Source organism: Zalophus californianus, chromosome 9 (assembly GCF_009762305.2).
Source record: "Zalophus californianus isolate mZalCal1 chromosome 9, mZalCal1.pri.v2, whole genome shotgun sequence".
NCBI lineage: Eukaryota > Metazoa > Chordata > Mammalia > Carnivora > Otariidae > Zalophus > Zalophus californianus.
In genome coordinates, this window is record NC_045603.1 from 49,755,014 (window position 1) to 49,774,288 (window position 19,275).

The 19,275-nt window shown below is 41.5% G+C and overlaps 1 protein-coding gene across 11 annotated transcripts in view; it reads left to right on the forward strand.

Moving 5' to 3' along the window:
- Positions 1-19,275, forward strand: part of GRIP1 (glutamate receptor interacting protein 1) — a 660,679-nt gene that overhangs the window by 563,926 nt on the left and 77,478 nt on the right. For 7 of the 11 annotated variants that reach the window (XM_027593517.2, XM_027593519.2, XM_027593518.2 and 4 more), the window contains 4 exons: positions 781-928; positions 2,825-2,994; positions 8,791-8,946; positions 9,645-9,797. In XM_027593517.2, coding sequence (XP_027449318.1) covers positions 781-928; positions 2,825-2,994; positions 8,791-8,946; positions 9,645-9,797 — 627 coding nt within the window. The remainder of the gene's footprint in view (positions 1-780; positions 929-2,824; positions 2,995-8,790; positions 8,947-9,644; positions 9,798-19,275) is intronic. The other 4 variants (XM_027593513.2, XM_027593516.2, XM_035721785.1 and 1 more) reach the window with 3 other exon arrangements.

The window sequence follows — 19,275 nt, forward strand, 5'->3', positions numbered from 1 at the left end:
CAGTCTGGCAAAGGACAGAAGCATGTAATCCACACTGGCCACTGCAAAACAGTGAGGTGTGTGCCACAACAGAAGGAATATAGCAGGCTGTAGGAGCACATGAGAAAGGGATCTCCCCAAATCATGAGTCAGGAGAGGCTTCTCAGAGGAGCTGATGTTTACACTGAGTCCCCAAGGTGAGGAGGAGTTGAAGGAATAAAGAGTGTTCCAAGCCAAAAATAAAGCCTGTGTGGTGTGAAGTCACTGCCGAGGGTGAAGTGACTCTAGATCAGGTCCAGAATAGGGAAAAACCCAAAGGACTTACAAATTCAACTTAGTGTATGCATTCCTAGTATTTGGCTACTGAGAGACTTCATCTGTTCATCCTTCTTTCCCATCCAACCATCCATCCATCCATCCATCCATCCATCCACAGTAGGTGCTGTTTGAAAAACTTTTATTGAGAAACCTAGTATTGCCACTAGGTGCCAAGTGTGCCAAGTGATAAAGAGGGCATAAAGATACACAAAACATTATCCCAACTAATGTGAGGCTTAAACTTTAATTGAAGAGATAAACCTGTGTACATATTACTGGATATGCAAGCTGGATAGAACAGGTGTCCTAAAAGGTGCCCTAAGAAGTTACCAGGGCCAGGGGGATGGTACCTGGAGGGAAATGTAAGTTTCAGCAATAACGTTAACAGACCAACATCAGACTGAACATTCTCCACATTTTTCATGTGTCTGTTTGCTTATTGGTTTTATTTTGTTTTGTTTTCTGAAATTTGTTCTTCCATAGATTCTGTGGCAACAGCGTCCGGGCCACTGCTAGTTGAAGTTGCCAAAACTCCTGGTGCCAGCCTTGGGGTTGCCCTAACTACCTCGATGTGCTGTAACAAACAGGTCATTGTCATAGACAAAATCAAATCTGCAAGTATTGCAGACAGGTGGGTGTTGTAGAAAGTGCCTACTTTTCAAAACTGCATGAGTGTTAAAAAATATATATATTTCTATATGTATATATACACATATGTAATACTTACACATGTACACATGCATTCACACACGTACATATATGATTAAAAAAGCAGCTCTCCTGCCCGTCTATACAAGTTTCATCAAGAAAACAAGTTACGGTTCTACGGCTTAAAAATTGACCTACCTTATCAGCCACCCCATAATGTTATGTTGCCTCATCCAGATGTTTGGTGTGGCCGCTAGAGATAGGAAAAAAGAAAGTCAAGCAACTGAACCAGTTTTCCTACCGTGTTCTAGGGTGATAGATTGTTTTTGGTGTAGGGTAGCCAAGCATATCTTTAGTATGCTCCCTTTAGAGAAGTCATACGTTTTCCTGAACTGTTAATTAAATCTTGCCAAAATCTTATAAAAATCTCATTCCTTTTTTCTTAAATGAGTAAAACAATATTTTTGAAATAATGCAGTCTTTAAAGAGAGGTCTTACACTGGCATAGAATGTTAATCTTAGGGTTTCACTGTCTTCAAGGGCCCCTGAAAACAGCGTTCATTCCTAGGACACAATAAAAACAAAAGTCCTTTTTCCTGAATTCTTTTTCCTAATTACTATTTTAGACTTATAAGGTAAGAAGGGTTGGGGGCAAAAAGACTACCTCTCCACCTGATAAATTATTTCCCAGCTCCTGGTAAGAAAACCCCCACTTCCATCGCTGAAGCTCTCCAAGTGCATCCACATGGAATTTTATTTTTAGATGGAAGGGACGACTTGAAATGCTTTTTTTGTCTTGAGAAGGAGACTATTCCCACTGTGGAAATTGCTCGATATACTCCGAGAGGCCCCGCCTCCCCTGCATGTTTCCAGCCTCTTTTGCAGAGGCCCTCGCCCTACATGGGAAACCTCCCACCCTGATGCAGTAACCTGCAGCAACCCCTGTAGTGGTCAGTCTACAGCTCCACTGTGGTCTTACCCTACATTCGGTTCTTTACCAGTGACGGCCATTGATCCAGGGGTATTCTCCAGTTCAATGGTGCAGGATGCTTTAATTTTCTCCCTCTGTTTTTCTCCCATTCCACAGGGGGTAACCAGTTTAAGGAGCTGTCCACTTGACTGGTACGTTGGGATGCTGACTGCTGTGTTTGCTTTTCTCAACTCATCCAGTAGCCAGTCTCTTGAGTTCAGCAAGATGTAGCAGCTAGTCCTTCCCCCACCCCCCAGCTTTCCCCTTCACTCACCACGCAGGCCTCCTTTTTGACTCTTTTGACTCCTGCATAATTTCCATCGCCATCGAGAGCTTTTGTACTAATCGATGTTTAACTCCAGAATAACAAAATAAAATATAATAAAGCACTGGTGATTTGGCAGCTCATGTGAGGGGTTCTGAAAAAGCATTAGCTGAGTCTCCCCCAGTTATTCCCACTTACACATAAAGTAGTTGTAAATGATCCCATTCCAATTATGCGAGTCATGTCTTGACATTCTGAGTATTTACCAGCTCATACTCATAAAAACCAACAAGGAAAAAAATCACAGAAAAAAACAAAAGCCAAGGGGAAAAATTGTCCTGTTCTTCTCTTCCCTCCCACTCACTTCCCTTCAACTTTTGGCACCGCCACCCCGAAATAATATATTCTTTTTTAAGAAGCACAAGAGAAAAACACTTCCTTGAGTTTTTCTGTATTTTCTACATTCCTATTCCTACACAAAGTACTTAACATTTGACAGATGGTGTTTCCTATAACACTCAAATTTTTCCTATTTTTAAGTAAATTGAAACTGTGTGAAATGTTAACTATGAAGGCCGTGAAAGTCATAGTCCAAAGAGGAAGGCACTCATCCTACTGAGTATTTGTCCTTTCCCTTTCCGTAGATGTGGTGCCCTGCACGTGGGAGACCACATCCTGTCCATCGACGGAACGAGCATGGAGTACTGTACGTTAGCAGAGGCCACCCAGTTCCTGGCCAACACCACCGACCAGGTCAAGCTTGAGATTCTGCCCCATCATCAGACCCGCCTGGCCCTGAAGGGACCTGACCATGGTGAGAGGATCCAGCTAGCTAAATCTCTGTATCTTCCCCTCACAGTTACTGCTTCTTCAGCACAGTTAGAGGCCGGAAGACACAGAGTCTACTTCCAGCTTTATCATTTCTTTCAAAGCAGCAGGTTATCTTTGTTGGCTTTTCTTCATCTTCCAGATTGCCCCCAACCCCCAAGCCAAACGTGATTTATTTGAAATCTCAAAATTGAAGAAAGAAACATTATTTGAAACAGAATTTTCAGGCTTGTACTATTTGATTTTTTTTTTTTTAAGGCTTTGTTCCGAATTGAGTGTGGAGAGAAGGGAAAGAATTTGACTTCCTGTTCCGCATATTGAGTTTCCATTCTACTTGAAGGACGGTGAAGGCATATTGTAAAACTCTCACTTTTTTAAAAATAATTATGAAGTGGGTATTCGTGGCACACCCTTCAAATATTTGGAGAGGGGGGAAAAAAAAGTCGTAGGAAAGGTTGACTTTCTCTATATTTTTTCCATTTGCCAGAGTAGCTTTTCCCTTAGGATGGAGAACCACCTCTGTGAGCAAGTACCTTTCCTGGGAGTATCAGAATATTTGACTACATTTATTCCGTAACAGCTGTCAGCTGAGGGGACCCACATTTTTACTGTGTGGAAACTCACAGATATGTTTGCTAAGTGTTTATGTAGCCTCCACTTAGGCATCTTTAAACAAAACCTGGTACAAGATAAAGGACTTGGAACCCCAAATGACACTCCACTTGAGAGTCTTTCTTCCAACTCCTCTCTCCTTTCCCTTATGCCAAGTGCCCTCCTTTGTTATTCCTTGAAATGGATTCCTTGAAGCTTCACGAGTGCTGTCAGGGGGCCGGAGACGAGCATTTTTTTTTTTTTTTTTTGTATTTTTAGAGAAAGAGAACCATTTTCTCTGGAATTGAAATTTTGCTGTGAGGAGATCGTTTGTATTATGCATCTCCCACCTTCTGAAACGCACCGCACTTTGCCACAGTTCGGAAGAAAAAAAAAAAAAAAAAGAGGGACCAGATCATTTTCATACTGAATGAGTCAGCTGGATGCAACCTTTTTTAATTAAATGGAGCTTAGACAGCCTGGAGCTAATGAAAATCTCTAGTACAGCATTACCTTTATCAGATTTTAATTTGACACAATGGAGCAGAGAAGGGTTGCCGTAGAGGCAGGTTAGGGAAGGAAACTCTGCCTCCTCTGACTAGAAACGGTAAGGGGTTCATGGGAATGCACCCCGTTCCGCTCAGGAGACCCCACGGGGCACACTGGCAGAAGGGAGAGATTTCTAAAACTAAGTCTCTTCTAAACTAACCCGAAGTCATCACTGGATCTGGAGCATAGTGGGTCTAAGAATGCACACAATGTAGTGCTTTCTCAGCATGAGATTCGGCTTGATAAATTCTGCTGGCAGAGAATCAGAACTACAGAGCAGACCCTTGCAAAATGTCATTATCTTCAGCAGCCCCATCTCCCCCTTTTTACTGGCCCTGTGTACAAATCATAAGTAGTCCAAATAGTTTCCAACTCATGAAATATTAAATCTTTTTACCTGTCAAGACAATTTGAGAGGGTGAATTTATATCCTAAGATGCATGGAGACCAAGAACACATTTTTTTTTTCACTACCAAAAACCTGACGTCATTGTGATTTTTTGGAGGGGTGGAGGATGGGGGCTGGTAACTGAAGTAATTCTATCTTCCACTTTCGACCTTATCATCTACTTTGGCTGACAGTTGCACCCTCTTTCTTATCTCGCCTACAAGCATCTCCCTACATTTTACATTAAAATCAGACTTGCATTTCCAAAAGGACAAAATTATTGGCTCCGAAACATAATTAAATCACAGTTAAGAAGGGAAAAGAAATACCCAAAAAATTTTATGGTGTTTATAATTCTCAAACTTCTGGGTTTTTTTATGTGGTAGAATGGTTTTACATAGTTTTACCCTTTTGCCACAAGAAAGTTCTGGTTATTTTTTTCAGGAATTCTGATGCCCGAACAGCAGCATGTCTCTCATCCCAAGGTGGATGGAGATATATTTCCCAAGTTTTACTTCCCAACAAAGTATTCACCACCACAGTGTTTTCAGGGAAATAAAGAAACTGCAACATCAGCTAGGAATGAGAATAATTGTGCCCTTTGCCGATAAATAGCACTAAAAATGCCAACAAGAATGAGTTTCCAATAAGGTTAGAAACTGTTCCCACTGAGGGTCTTTGGGAGACATAGTCATGATTGAAGTTCATGAGACTTTGGAAGAGACATGGAGCAGAGTCACAAGGTTCAGTACATACAGTGCCTGGAGGACCTTCCATTTGTGAGCTCCAGGAGCAACCACGAAATCAGCTGTTGGCCTGTCTCCGTAGACATCCCGGACAGGGCAGGAGGGTACAGTGAGAGAGGAGAACAGACAAAAGTCCCCTCCATGTCAGATACATCGTAGGACTCCAACAGTGACACCATCCTGGAAGATGTAAAAAGCATCTTATTTTTAACTTGCTGCGTATGTATCTGTACAAATCCAGGAACACCCACAGGAAGAGGCAGTGTGTGGTGGCTGAAAGGCAGGAATTCCTGAATCAGACTTCCAGACTTAATTCTGGCTCCACCACTTGGGACCTTAAGCAAGCAACCCAACTTTTCTATTCCTCAGTTTCTTTATCTGTAAGATGGGCGTAATAATAACAGCAACACTTGCCTCCTAAGTGAATTGTGAGAATTATCTAAGATAATCCATGAAATAGCATTTAGCACAATGCCTGGTATATAGCAAGTGCTCAGTGAAAGTTGGCTGTTATTATTGGGACCATTAAATGGGAGAACGTATAGAAATGTTTTTTGCAAAATGTAACATCTTATCTTTAAACTCGTGAAATGCTTGCCTACCAAGCATATGAGTATCAAGTACACCACCATAAAACAGAATAGATTTGGAATGTATGTTCAAAGTAGGCAGTAGCTGTGCTCCCTGGCCTACATCATTTGTTGAACATCTTTTGCATTCATTATGCATGGCATACAATTTCATGCATTCTCTTATGTCATTTTTGTCCCTTATTATTTCATATGTATGAAGATTTAGTCATCAGGAACCGCTCAAAGTCAAGGTAAAGGTTATGACCTACACTTAATCTGCCTGTAACGATTGGCACAGGGCTGGGCACCCAAGAGTGGTCAATAATATCTTTCTTATTGATTTGTTAATTGGGTGCTACAGTTGTAAAAAAAAAAAATGCCCAATAATTTTCAAAGTCCTCCTTAAAGAACTGAGTCAAAAAGTGAGTGTAGAATTCTAAAGTCCATTCACTATGCTCTGCCTTCATTTGAAACATAGACAATACTGTGTAAAAAGTTCATTAGAGTGGCTGTTGGTGTGGATTAGCCAGACCCAGCAATGATCACATCTTTCTAAGAAGTCTTCTTGCACTCCCCAAAATAGAAGGAGGATGGGCAAAGAGAATCCATTATGAACTTCCCCCGCAACACTCTTTATCACAAGGAAAATGCTGCTGCAGTGTGGGCGGGTACACTCCGGCTGATTCCTGTTCACTTATGCATTCATTCATTCATCCGTCATGATGGACCAGGCACCGTTCTAGCTGCTATGATTCATCTAGTGGGCAAGACAAGCAAAGCAGATTCCTATTTTCATGGAATTTCAGTATAGAGAGACAAACATGTAAAATATGTTAAATAAATAAAGCCACTTCAGACTGTAATAAGTGCTATGAAGAATACAGAGTAGTAATGGGATAGCTTAGGATAGGGCAGCTCTGCCGCCAGGGAGGTCAAAACAACTTCTCTGAGGAGGTGGTACCTTAGCTGAGACCGGCATGATAAGAAGGAGCCAACCCTGCAGGCAACTGGGAAGAGGAAGAAGAGCAAGGGCAAATGCCCTGAGGCAGGAAGCAGCCTGGCTTGTTCTAAGAATAACTGTAAGACCAACAGGATGGGGAGACTGATAAGGATAAAGCTGGAGAGATAAGTAGGGGGCACATTTGATTCTCCTTGTAATTGTAACCCACTAAAGCCGCTTAAATGGGAGTGACTTATTTAAAAGATTACCCTGTCTTTCAGATCCTGAGAGGGAGGTATGCGAGTGGACGAATCGGGGAACCAAGTCTGCAGGTGTTGCAAGGGTCAGGGAGATTAAGGGCTTGAAACTAGGATAGTGGACAGGGAGATGGAACCCAAACTAGAGACAGCGGCGGACAGAAGGAAAGGGCCAGGGGGCGCAGAGCTTTAAAATTGTGGGGCCTCTGCAGGTGTTCTGCAGATTCCAGAGGTAGTCTCCAAACCTAAGTGTCCGCTGAGTGAAATTTATTGAGTGAGGGCTACGTCTTTTTCCTTTAAAAGATACTTTATTTGTAGGCAAGTAGATAGAAAGGAAGCAGAATCAATCTTAGTAGTAAGAGCTCATTTGTTTTTATTGTGTGTACCATGCGAAGCACCGTGTGCATAATTCTCACAATTGTCCTGCAGGGGAGATGCTTTCCAGATCTCCACTCGACAGGTGAGGAAACTGAGGCTTAGGGAGGCTGAGTAACTGGCCAGGGTCCTATAGAGAGATAGGGCTGCGCCAGAACTGAAAGCCCGGTCAGCCGCAGCCGGCAATACTCTTCCCTGCTGGTGCTTTGGTTCCGCGAGCGGTCTCGCTCCAGAAAGCCTGTCAGGTGGCCACTGACAACTTAAGCCTTTATCCAAATGAGCCTCCTTTAAATACTTACCGAGTATTTGACCCTCTACAGGAATGAACGTTGTTAAATAATTCACATGTTAGGCATCTTTTACTTTAGGATCATGACACTAAAAGGAGATACGAGTTCATGTGTTATTTTTAACTCTTTAAGATTGTTCAATGAAAAATCTCGTATCAGACATAGTAACACACATAACATTGCCCCTCTTTCAGAACACTGGGTAGAAAATAAAATCTAAATAATGTTGAAATTAGACTAGAAACACAATATACTTTTTTTTTCAATAAAGAGGACAGGAAAATTTTGAAATAAGCTTTATTAAAACGTTACGGCATCTTAAAATGTAAGAATATGTGAAATCTTTTGAGAATTATCTCTTTCAAATGTAAACTTTTTTTGCAAAAATACAAAAAAGTATAAAATATATTGAGATTTTTATTTTCTCCTTAGGAGGATACAAATAAGATTCTGATATTGAGAGATGATTGAGAATGGGTTTCTGGGGGGCTTTTTTGAGAAAAGTCAAGTCCAATTGATGGATCTGAGTGTAATTAAAATGTCAGAACAGTAAATTGTGATGTGTGACTGGTAAAACACTTGAATCCTGAGCCAATGTGATTTATTGTTCCTTCTTTTTTCTCAAAACAAGTGCTACTAAACTGGCCAAGATGTGCAAATCTTTAATTACTAGTCGTGTGCCATAGATCTTTATAGGCTTGACTTTTAAGTTTTAAAAAAAAAAATGTTTTTAATCTCTGCTGCAAAGTAAGTACAGGGGGAGATTAGAAATTGATTCAGTAGTCATTTGAAAAGGAGAAAAAAAATGGGCCAGGGAAAGACATGCATTATTCTTGGGAAGATGAAAGGCTTCCATCCCTGATGTTAATCATCTGTTTTGCTGATCACTGAGAAAGGACAAAGCCAGTTGATTTTTTTTCTTTTTCTTTTCTTTTCTTTTTTCTTTTTTTTTTTTTTGGCAAGCAGCTTTCAGTTTTTTTGTTACGCTTTTTATTTGTACAATTCAGTTATTTTCTCCTTTTTTTTTTTTTTCGGTTCTTTTTCTTATTTCGCATCATCACTTCATGTGGGCAGTGAAAATTCAGAGGACCGACAGACAACTTACGTGGGATTCCTGGGCCGGCAACCACTGCAGCCTTCACACCTACCATCACCCTCATACGATCCACCCTGACCATTGCAGAGTGCCAGCCCTGACGGGCCCGAAAGCGCCTCCTCCAAACAGCCCTCGTAATGTTCCAGGCTTTCCCCTCCTGCTCTTTCATTGAAATGATATGCTTCCTCTTCCTCATCTAATTCATACCATATTTGGCTTCATGAGTGTTATGTGCTTTCTTTTTTTTTCTTTTTTTTTTTTCTTTAGTAGCCACTTATCATTTCTGGCGCTTTTTTTGTTTTTTTTTTTTCCCCCTGTCAGAAAGCATTTGTCATTAGGGAAGGATGTCACTGTTCAGAATGCTTTGTATGTAGTCAGGAGATAACAGTTCCAAAGATTATGGAGACTACGATGTTCTCAGCGCCTCCTTGTGTATTTGGCACCACTTGTGAAATTCATGTCAGAATTTATCTATGAAAATGAGACTATGTACCTGATGCACAGAGTTGCTGTTTATGGGGAGACTCGTTTTAATGCTTGTGTGTGTGTCTAAAGCAACGTTCCTAGAGCGTCTCTGTGTTCCGTTATGCTCCCGAGGATTATGGTGCTCCTCAAGGAGTTGTAGACTCTTGGAACTCGGAGATTCTGAATGGCTGTCCCCATGGCCTCTGAAACCTGCTCTCTGTCTGGTTGGGGTATTTCCTAGCCATTGCTGTGCGTCCTGTGTGTCTTTCTGGATCGTTGCTGGTTGGCAAGGGTAGCAGGCTCACACCTCCCCCCCACCCCCCACCCCCCCGAGAACGCTCTGTGCCAAGTGTCTACTCTCTTACAGCAGCTTTGGTGTCCTCCTTGTCTCCTACCTCCATGAGTGCATACAGCCTGAGTTCCCTGAACATGGGGACTTTACCTCGAAGCCTCTACTCTACTAGCCCCCGTGGAACCATGATGAGGAGGAGACTGAAAAAGAAAGACTTCAAAAGCTCACGTAAGTGAAATGGTAACCATTGTCTCTGGCCTGGAGAAAGTGTGTGAGCTGCTTGGCGTCGGTGGCAAGCGTGTCTTACGGTGCCTAAATGATCAGGTGGTTGCTAAGGAGTGCATGGCTCTCCTTGCCAAAGATCAAGGAAATGATATCTATTGTCTCTAGGATAGTGATTGAGCAGAATACAATTTCAGACTGAATTAGCTCAACCTGCCTTCGCCTACAACTTTGTCTCTGAAATTTTTTTTTCCTTGCTCTTTTGACCTGAAAAAATAACCAAAGAGGTGATTTTTTTTTTTTTCCTTCGAGACTCCTTCCTTCCATTTTGGGTAGCTTTGGACATGAAACATTTGTTCTTAATTTCTTATTCACGCGAAAGCCAATTTTTTTAAAACTATGTCCCCCTTCTGATAACTGTGAGAATCCCATGCATTTGTTTAATATGATTATAAATTTACTCACTTATCTTTCCAACCAGATCTGATCATAGTCCAGAGAGGTGTATTTCTTTTCCTGTCTGTTCCCTTTGGGCGCTGTAATTACGATTCCTGCAGAGAACCTCAAAGAAGATGGGCTCTCTCCCTGTGCTTACCATAGAAATGAAATAAGGAACACCCTTACGTTAACTAAATAAAATGAAACCCAGATACTTCAAGGCTGGAAGTGAAGAGAGAATGTTCTTATGAGAAGGGATGTTTGGACCTATTGACTCTTCAGCTTGTTTGCCAGAGATGGATCTTCACAAGTGGACCATCAGTGTGGGAGGCCAGCCTTCATCTTCGTTTTATAGAAAGCTGACAGTTTCCTTACAAAGAAAACCATTGCAAAAGATAGGGTCACCATTGTGGTATATTCATGATTTAGACTTGCATATCCCTTCAAGTATAAGGGGTTTTGTCAACTTTAGTATATGTACATGACAGCAAATTTGAAATTTCGAAAATAGAAGGAAGATTGAGTTTGGTTAAAATGAGAATAAACAGCTTCTAGAGTCTCACATGTTTCTTAGCTAACACTAAAGTAAACTATTCACTCTTGGAAGAAACTAGTTGAAGGCAGTAGAGTGAACTGGTGATGAGCATAGAAGCCTGTGTTCTCATCCCAGCATCATTCCTGTAGGACCTTCAGCAAGTCACCTGAGTTCTTTAGGCCTTGGCTTCCTTAGCTACAAATGGGGATTAATTATAGTGCTTGCTTCATTGGGTAATTGTGAAGATTATATGAGAGAATATATATATATTCTTGCCACCAAGAGGGGCATATAGGACAAGAAATATACTCCAGGCTATGATGAGTATATGTATTATATATAATTAAATATATATTATGTGTATTATAATAAAATTATATGCTAACTACATATACATATATATGTACATACATATTATACACATATATTATGTATGCATTATTATATATATAATGTTCACTATTACCCAATGAAATAAGTACTATTTTTTATTTTTATATATATATATAAATATATATATATATATGCTAGAACACCTGGTAAATGGTAAATACTATTTAGCTGTTAGCCATTTACATAGTTTAAGTGTTAGTTATTATTCCTTGGATCTAAATTGTCATGTACGAAAATCTATTGACTGTGTTCTCAAATTTAGGCATTTTTCACAGTGGTTACTTTGGCTTAATACATAGGTTTTGAGTCTTCCCTATAAACCTTCAGGGTTTGTGGTGGATTTCTGTATAGGAAATTTTTTATATATAACGCCTCCATGTGCAATGTCCCTCACTGACAGCAACAGGCTCACAGCCCTCCACAGGGAAGAGCAATTAAAACAAACTCATTAATGTTTGTACTTCTGCTTCATTGGCTAAATGTTTGTGTTAGGTAAGACTCGCTACGTTGATTAAAGATATTAGTGACTACAGATGAGTGATGATATGTTTGGCTAACTCAGGGTGATATTTACATCGCTTGAATTTTGTGGTAGGAAACAAAGCTGAGGCCAGGCTGTCACTGACACCCATAACCAACTCATAAATTCTGTTTTGAATCAGAAAGTGATGCTCCGTCATAGTAGAAACAGAAACAGAAACCTGGCTCAAGAAATCTCAAGCTATTTGTGTTTGCTAACGTAGACATTAGCCACTAAAAGCAACACTGACCACATGCCTACCAGAATGTTTCTAAATGTATCTCAGGAGATCAGACACTTTATATTGTAATCAAACAATGAGGTCCAAAACTTTCATTCTTACTCCAAAGAGTCCTATAAAAATAGTGATAGTATTCCGAAGTCAGAAAAAAAGGAATGACGGTTTTTGGGGTTTTGGGGGGTTTGTTTGTTTGTTTTCATTTCTCTTCTCCCTCCTTCCTCTTCCTCTTGCGCTCTCCTTGCTTCTTGGTATGGTCACATCAAATGTAAAGGTTTTCCCAAATAACAGATAATAAAAATTTTATTACACTCTCACTATACCGTGGTTTACTTCCACCACTTTATTTATATCTTTATTCTATGCCACCATTTGCTGCCCCCTTTCTAATACTTACGTTTCTATGGCAACCAGGCCATTTGTATGGATGGTGAATCATGCCAGAGTCACAACAAATATAATAAAAACCCTCTACACTGTATTGATGATGAGGTGAGGCCAGAGCTTGCAAAACAGAAAAAAAATTCCCACATATGTTTCTAGTGGAGAAGGACATGCCAGGAAAGAATTAAATCATCTCCCACAAAAATTAAAACATTCTGTATCATTGATCAAAGGGGAAAATACAGGCAGTCTGTAGCAACACGTGACAAGAATTAAACTAGGAAAGCGCCATGTTTGCTTCACAGGAAGAATGATGAGTATCCCCAGCATTGGGCTGGGAGGAGTGTCACAAAGCCCTGGGAGGGCTGCAGGGCCATGTCACAGAGGGAACCCTCTGGTCACCTCTTTTGGAATCTTACTGGCCTTTGCGCCACAGCCTGGGCTGTCCCTGTCTCTGCCTCAGAGGTCAAGGCTTTTTCCAGAACCCTATCGTCCCCCGTCCCCCCGTGATGGCAGCATGACTGAGCAGTGGACCTGGTTCGTTCCCCCTGAGTCCCGCTTCTGCACACAGAGCCAGTGTAGACTCTGTCTGTTTGCAGTCCGCCTGACCTGCAGACAAGTGTGGAAGCTAGATCACATTCCCAGAATAGTCTTTGCCTCTTCTGCCATCACCACTTACTAGCAGGGTGGCCAACACTGAAAAGAGCTGAAAGGAAGAGAATGAAGAAGCCGAACAACTTCTGTCCCTGCCACAGACCCCTGAGAAAAGGACGGAAGGCAAAGGCAGCTATTGGTAAGCCTTTAGAAGTGAGCATGCAGGGAGCCCTCCAGGAGGCGGCTTATGAGCTGCCCCCCCACCCCCGCCCAAGCCTACCCTCATTTGGAGAAGGGAGCTGCTGGACACCTGAACTGGATCACGTGACACACAGTGTGCTGGATCCACAGCAGGCTGATGCCGATGGGGAACACTTCGTGTTGTTTTTTTTTTTAAGATTTTATTTATTTATTCATGAGAGACAGAGAGAGGGAGAGAGAGAAGCAGAGGGAGAAGCAGGCTCCCAAGGAGCAGGGAGCCCGATGCAGGACTCGATCCCAGGACTCCGGGATCATGACCTGAGCCGAAGGCAGACGCGTAACCATCTGAGCCACTCAGGCACCCCCGATGGGGAACACTTTAGTGAGCTAGAGGTCGTGAGGTATGGAATCAAATAGTGATAAACACACTATACTAATAAATCTTTGCGGTCCATTGCTCTGGATACTTTTTAAATGCTTTCCCTATCTGACAGTAAACCTCACAGACTTCTAAGCAAAGAAAACATTTGGCAGATTTTTAAACTTGAGAAGCTAACAAGTTATCGTTGGTTTTCCTCCCTTACTTACACTAGGAAAGACGAGAATTGACAAACGCACAGGGTCATTTCCTACATACCTGAAGGATTGTGAACAGAACCCTCCAAGCGTGAACAGGAACAGGACAGAGCAGATGCCAAGCCTGAACACAACCCTGGCACACACCAGTTAGCAATATTCACGTGCAGTATGTCAGCTGCTTAGCCATTCCCTTCTTCACCTGAGTAGAAATGGGCACACTTCAGGCCAGAGCTGGTACCTTGCAGGAGTATCTGCTACTGGAGAGAGAATCCATCATACAATTATTTAAACTACAGGGTTATAATTCATAATAAATCACCTTTATTTTCTTTTGCTGGTTGGCCACCTTAATGAAGAAGGATAATCAAGCTCATCTTTTTTTTCCTCCAAGTAATATTGGTTGTTTTTTCTCCTGGCTCATCATCTTTAAATCTACAATTTATCTTTTTCAAATCTGGTAATAATTTGCAAGACTTTAATATGTGTGAGTAATCACACATATTTGAAATTGTACAATTTCAAATGAAATTTTACTGTTTCAAAGAACAGATTTCATTATATCAAAGGACTTTCAGAGTTAATTATAAAACAGATTATTTATTATCCTATATTAGGTAAATTATAAATTTATATAATTATAGAACCAACATTTAACATATTTTTAATCCTAAATTAAATGTCCTAATAAATTCTATTGCCTCGACTTGCCTCCAGATAAAGCTTACAAATTTAATGATGCCCACAGTGAGCACTTATTTCTATTTCCAAAACCTTCCAGGGGCGCCTGGGTGGCTCAGTCGTTAAGCATCTGCCTTTGGCTCAAGTCATGGTCCCAGAGTCCTGGGATCGAGCCCCGCATTGGGCTACCTGGTCGGTGGGAAGCCTGCTTCTCCCTCTCCCACTCCCCCTGCTGGTGTTCTCTCTCTTACTGTGTCTCTCTCTGTCAAATAAATAAATAAAATCTTTTTTAAAAATAATAATAAAAATTAAAATTAAAAATTAATTAAAAAAAAACCTTCCAGAGATTTCAGTTTCTCAACCATCTTCTCCAACTGTTCTGAAAATGTAGCAAGTCTCTCCTTTTGAGAAGATCTTTACTATATCCAGCCTAATCCTTCCTATTATGATTGACCCATTTCTTCCTAATTCTCTATTAGCGGAAATGCCAATGAGCTGGCTTAAAGGTTCAAGGCTTTTAACTCCAATTAAGTAATCCAAAAATCTATACCAAACTGAGATCTCAAATGGAAAAAAAATACGTATTAATGTGAACCTATAGAAAAATTCACAGAAAATAAAGTATTTCTATTGAAGTCCAAAAATCATCACCTAGAAGATAGACTGAAAGTAATCTGCCAATAGATGACGTTCTACTATTATGTTCCTGCCTGCAATGAGAACAGACTGGAAAGAAACACAACTCTCCAGATCGTTACTAACTACCTCTAGTGGTTGTGTGCCACTGGTAAGAAAATGTATGATCTGAAGAACAATCAGAGTAGAGTTGATATCAACAAAGGCACACTAGAAAGTGTGATCTGAATTAATATGGGATATTGCTTCTCGGCCTTTTGGCTAAAAGCAAGTATGAATTAATATGGGATAGTCCCTGTGTCACATCTTGGACTTGTAGGCCACCACCTGTAAAAAACTCAGGGTTGGAAGCTGACTTTACCCCCTACAACAGGCTACTTTAATCTCATCAATATGAATTCTCTTGTGAGAACAATGATGGTGCTTTTGAAGAAGAAGGTGATTTTCCTTCCTCCTCCTAGACATTTGTCCACCTCAGCATCCTCTGCCATGTCAGCTACAATGTTGGCATGAGCCACATAGTAGAGATATTGGGGTCCGAGGAACAACTTCTAGTTCCTTAAGTCAGTAGAACCTACATGATATGTTGATTCCAAAAAAGGAAAATGTGGATAATATCACAAGACCCAATTTGTTCTTCGTTTATTTAGTGTTCTTTGAATGCTCCAGACATTGGGATTTCAAAGAGGAAAAGATCTGTGTCCCAGTCTTTAGACAACTCAGGGTCAAGTGGAGAGAAAGGCAGGCAGATAAAAACCTGATAAATGCTGAAATAAGACCATGCGTTAGAAATGTGGAAATGTAAAAAAGTGAGTACCTGACTCTGCCTGGATAAGGCAGGGAAAGGGACATTGAAAACCCAGGGGAAGGGCTAAAGGGACAGAGGGCTGAAAGCAGGGCTGCCGCACATGGCACATGGAGGAAGCATCAAGGAGCACGAGACTGGATAGGCAGAACATGAACTTAGGAAGGGTCCTGTGAGCTCTGCCAGCATTGAAGACGTTGTTCTACAGGAAACAGGGAGGCATTGAAAGATTCTAAATTGGGGGATTACCTTCGCATATGAGAAAAAGCCACTCTGACATCAATTTGGAGGATGTTAGCCTAAGACAAGAGGCAAGGACACAGAGTCTAAGTCTATACAGTGATCTACATTAGCAATCATGAGGCCCTACTCCAGAAGCAGATAAATTGGGGGCCTCCTCATGAAGGGAAAGTTAATCTGGCAAAAATATGCAGAAAGTGTTGGGCACAGAAGGACCAGAAACATGCATGTTCAAATATTTAAAATAAAAATAATAAAAGCCTGAATTGAAACATTAATGGTAAGAAGGGAAAAGAGAATTTGTAGAAGTTAGTTATATTTCAGCGGTTATCTTGAAAGGACTTGGCAATTGATTGAATTTGAGACAATGGGGATGTTGGAAGTCAAAAGCTACCTTGAGATTTCAAGCCTGGTGGACTAGAAGCATGATGGTCCTATTCATAGAAACAGTAGCGGGAATGAGAAAGAGAAGATGATTAACTCAATTTTTAAAATGTTGAGTTTGAGGAGTCAATGGGACATTCTTGGGGATGGGATATCCAAGTCAAGAAATTCATCACTGGAGCTTGAGAGAAACTGGAGAGTTAGATTTGAGAAGATACACACAGAGGTCCTATTAGAGACGTGTGAGAAGTGAAAGAGGGAGAGGAGAGGAGAGAAGGCTCAGAAGAGAACCGTGGGCAGCTCTGTGTTTGCAGGGCAGAAGGGGCAAAGGACCTGGAAGGGGCTGACAAAAGTCAGAAACTAAGAACAAAGCTTCATTGAAACCAAGAGAGTAATTTCAGAAAGAAAAGGATGGTCCCCAAAGCCAGTTGCTGCACGGTAGAGCGGATGAGGCCACTGATTTTGGCAATCAGGAAGTCATGGTGAGAGTAGATTCAGTAAAGGGTGAAGGGAGAGGCCAAGTTTTAAGCAGTTTTGGAATCAGTACAAACCTATAGGGAGAGGTCAGAAAGCTAGGAGAGTGAGCAGGAAAGTTGGAAAAAACAAGAGAAAAGTGTTTATGGCACAAAAATCACAGGGCGTGGAAACAGATCGTATCAGAAAGGAGGAGCTGGCCTTGAAAGGGAAGGAAAGATACATCCTCCTGAAGCAGGAAGAAAAAGGAAGTGAGAGCAGATAATGATACAGAGAAATCGAGGTTGAAAAGAATGTTTTTAAGGAACTCTTGTCAATGAAAGAAATGAAGTAAGGAGTAAGGTTTGATCCTTATAATGGTAGAAATGTTTGAGACTGATCCTATGGAGAAATCAAATATTACATAACAGAAGATTCCAGGGCTCCATAGAGAATTGTGTGAATTTGTAGTGACTTTCTCTAGCACCCTTCAGCAAACTAGTAAGAGCAGTGGAGGCGAGCAGGCATTATCAAAGAGTATAGCGTATTAGACTATAGAAAATGTCATGAGGTTTAAGCCTCTCCGACACCAGCAGATGCCTCATTGAAGTGGTCACCAGGGGTCCAAGTGGAGTGTGGAGGGGAATGATGCTAGTAAAAGGCAATGGGTAAAGATGATAGCTTTCAAATTGGGTTCCCCAGATTCACACATGAGGGATGGGGAAGCCTCCTCTAGGGTCTCCTGTTCCTACCTCAGTTCCTACCTCCCGTTCCTACTCTCAGTTCCTACCTCAGTAGCTCTGTTGTTATCTGGAATACAAAGGCATCCCTTACACACTTTCATGTGAAGTGGGGGGTTGGGGGGTGGAATCTATTGCTAACAAAACCATTGAAAACCACTAGATTGGAAGACAAGTGAAAGGGAGTGGGGCTAGAAGTCATCAAGAAGGGAAAGTTGGGGCCTAAGGACCGGGAAAGATGGCTAATAGGTTCTGTGATCAACAAGGAGAGTTCAGATCTGAAGATCCTGGAGCTCTTTCCGGTTTGAAGGATGCTGGGGTCCAGCACAGGGCTCTGCTGATAGAGAGCTGAAGTTGGGCAGGATTGCCAATAATCAGCACTGAGAGAGCTAAAGAACCATAAACCCAATGCATTGTTTATTGCCATCATGTCAAAGATACTGAGGACATGGAAAAGCTACAGATTAGAAGAGGCAAATTAAGAGTCAAGCCCTGATGTCAGTGAGGAAATGGGGGGAAACAGGAAAAGTAGAAAAGTATGGGTCTGAAGATGAGACAAGGCAGAAATAAGTACATAATATAGAACTTTAAAATAGAAGTGGTTTATGGTAAAATACACCGGATGTGTGGAGCAAGGAGGGTTATAAACTCTTCTCTCTCCTTGCCGCATGCAGGGAAAGTGAAAAGAAAATGGCTTCTGGTTGCAGCGGGTTTTGAGGTATATGGTGTCAGCAAGTTTCAATTACAGAGGCCAAAAGACCTCTTTTGGAGGAAGTGACGGTCCAGCATCGGACCGTGCAGAGAGCTTGTTCACAGAGAGTAAAGGAGGCAGGGGTCCCAGTGGGCAATGCTGAGAGAAAGGCATCTAGGAGTGGAGTGGCCTTTCCATGACCCAGGTTGGGGATAGGAACAAGACAGAGATGGTACCTGGAGGCTTAGATGAGTATCAGAAGAATGAATGAAATAAGAGATGACAAAGTAGGCTGGAGATCCAGTGAGAAAGAACGAAGGCTGAAGAGCCCAAATTTGGGGAAAGGAGAAATATAAAGTTTCAACAATTCCATCATGCCAATCCAATGCTAAAATAATGTTGATGACAAGCACGTCCTCACCACTCCAGGAGCCAGACTTTTTCTTCAAAGCTGAAGGTCAGATTGTTTATAAAAACCTTAAAGCTTAGGCACAAATGGATAGAGGGGAAAACAGACCAGTTAGCCTGACCCTTTTTTCATAGGAAAGAAATTAATGCCTTCCCCCAAGGTCACACAGCTGGTTGCCTACTGGTGGAACCAGGACCAAAACCCAGGTACACAGTCCCAAGGCTGTCGTCTTCCTAAAGCTCCCACAATTGTCCCTGGTACCGGGACTGAGCATGGGGAGGAGGCCACACTGGCATTGTGACTAAAATGTGATGGATATCAGGAGATTCCTTTATCTAGTTCAGCTCTGACTAAATTTTTGTCTAGAAGACCAAAGTATCACCTCCACCATTGCCATTGAGCTTTTTTTTTTTTTTTTTCCAGAGACGTGATCTGTGTCAGAAATGCTGATATTCCGGGGTGCCTGGGTGACTCAGTTGGTTAAGCGTCCAACTCTTGATTTCAGCTCAGGCCACGATCTCAGGGTTATGAGATCAAGCTCCACATTGGGCTCGCACTGGGCGTGG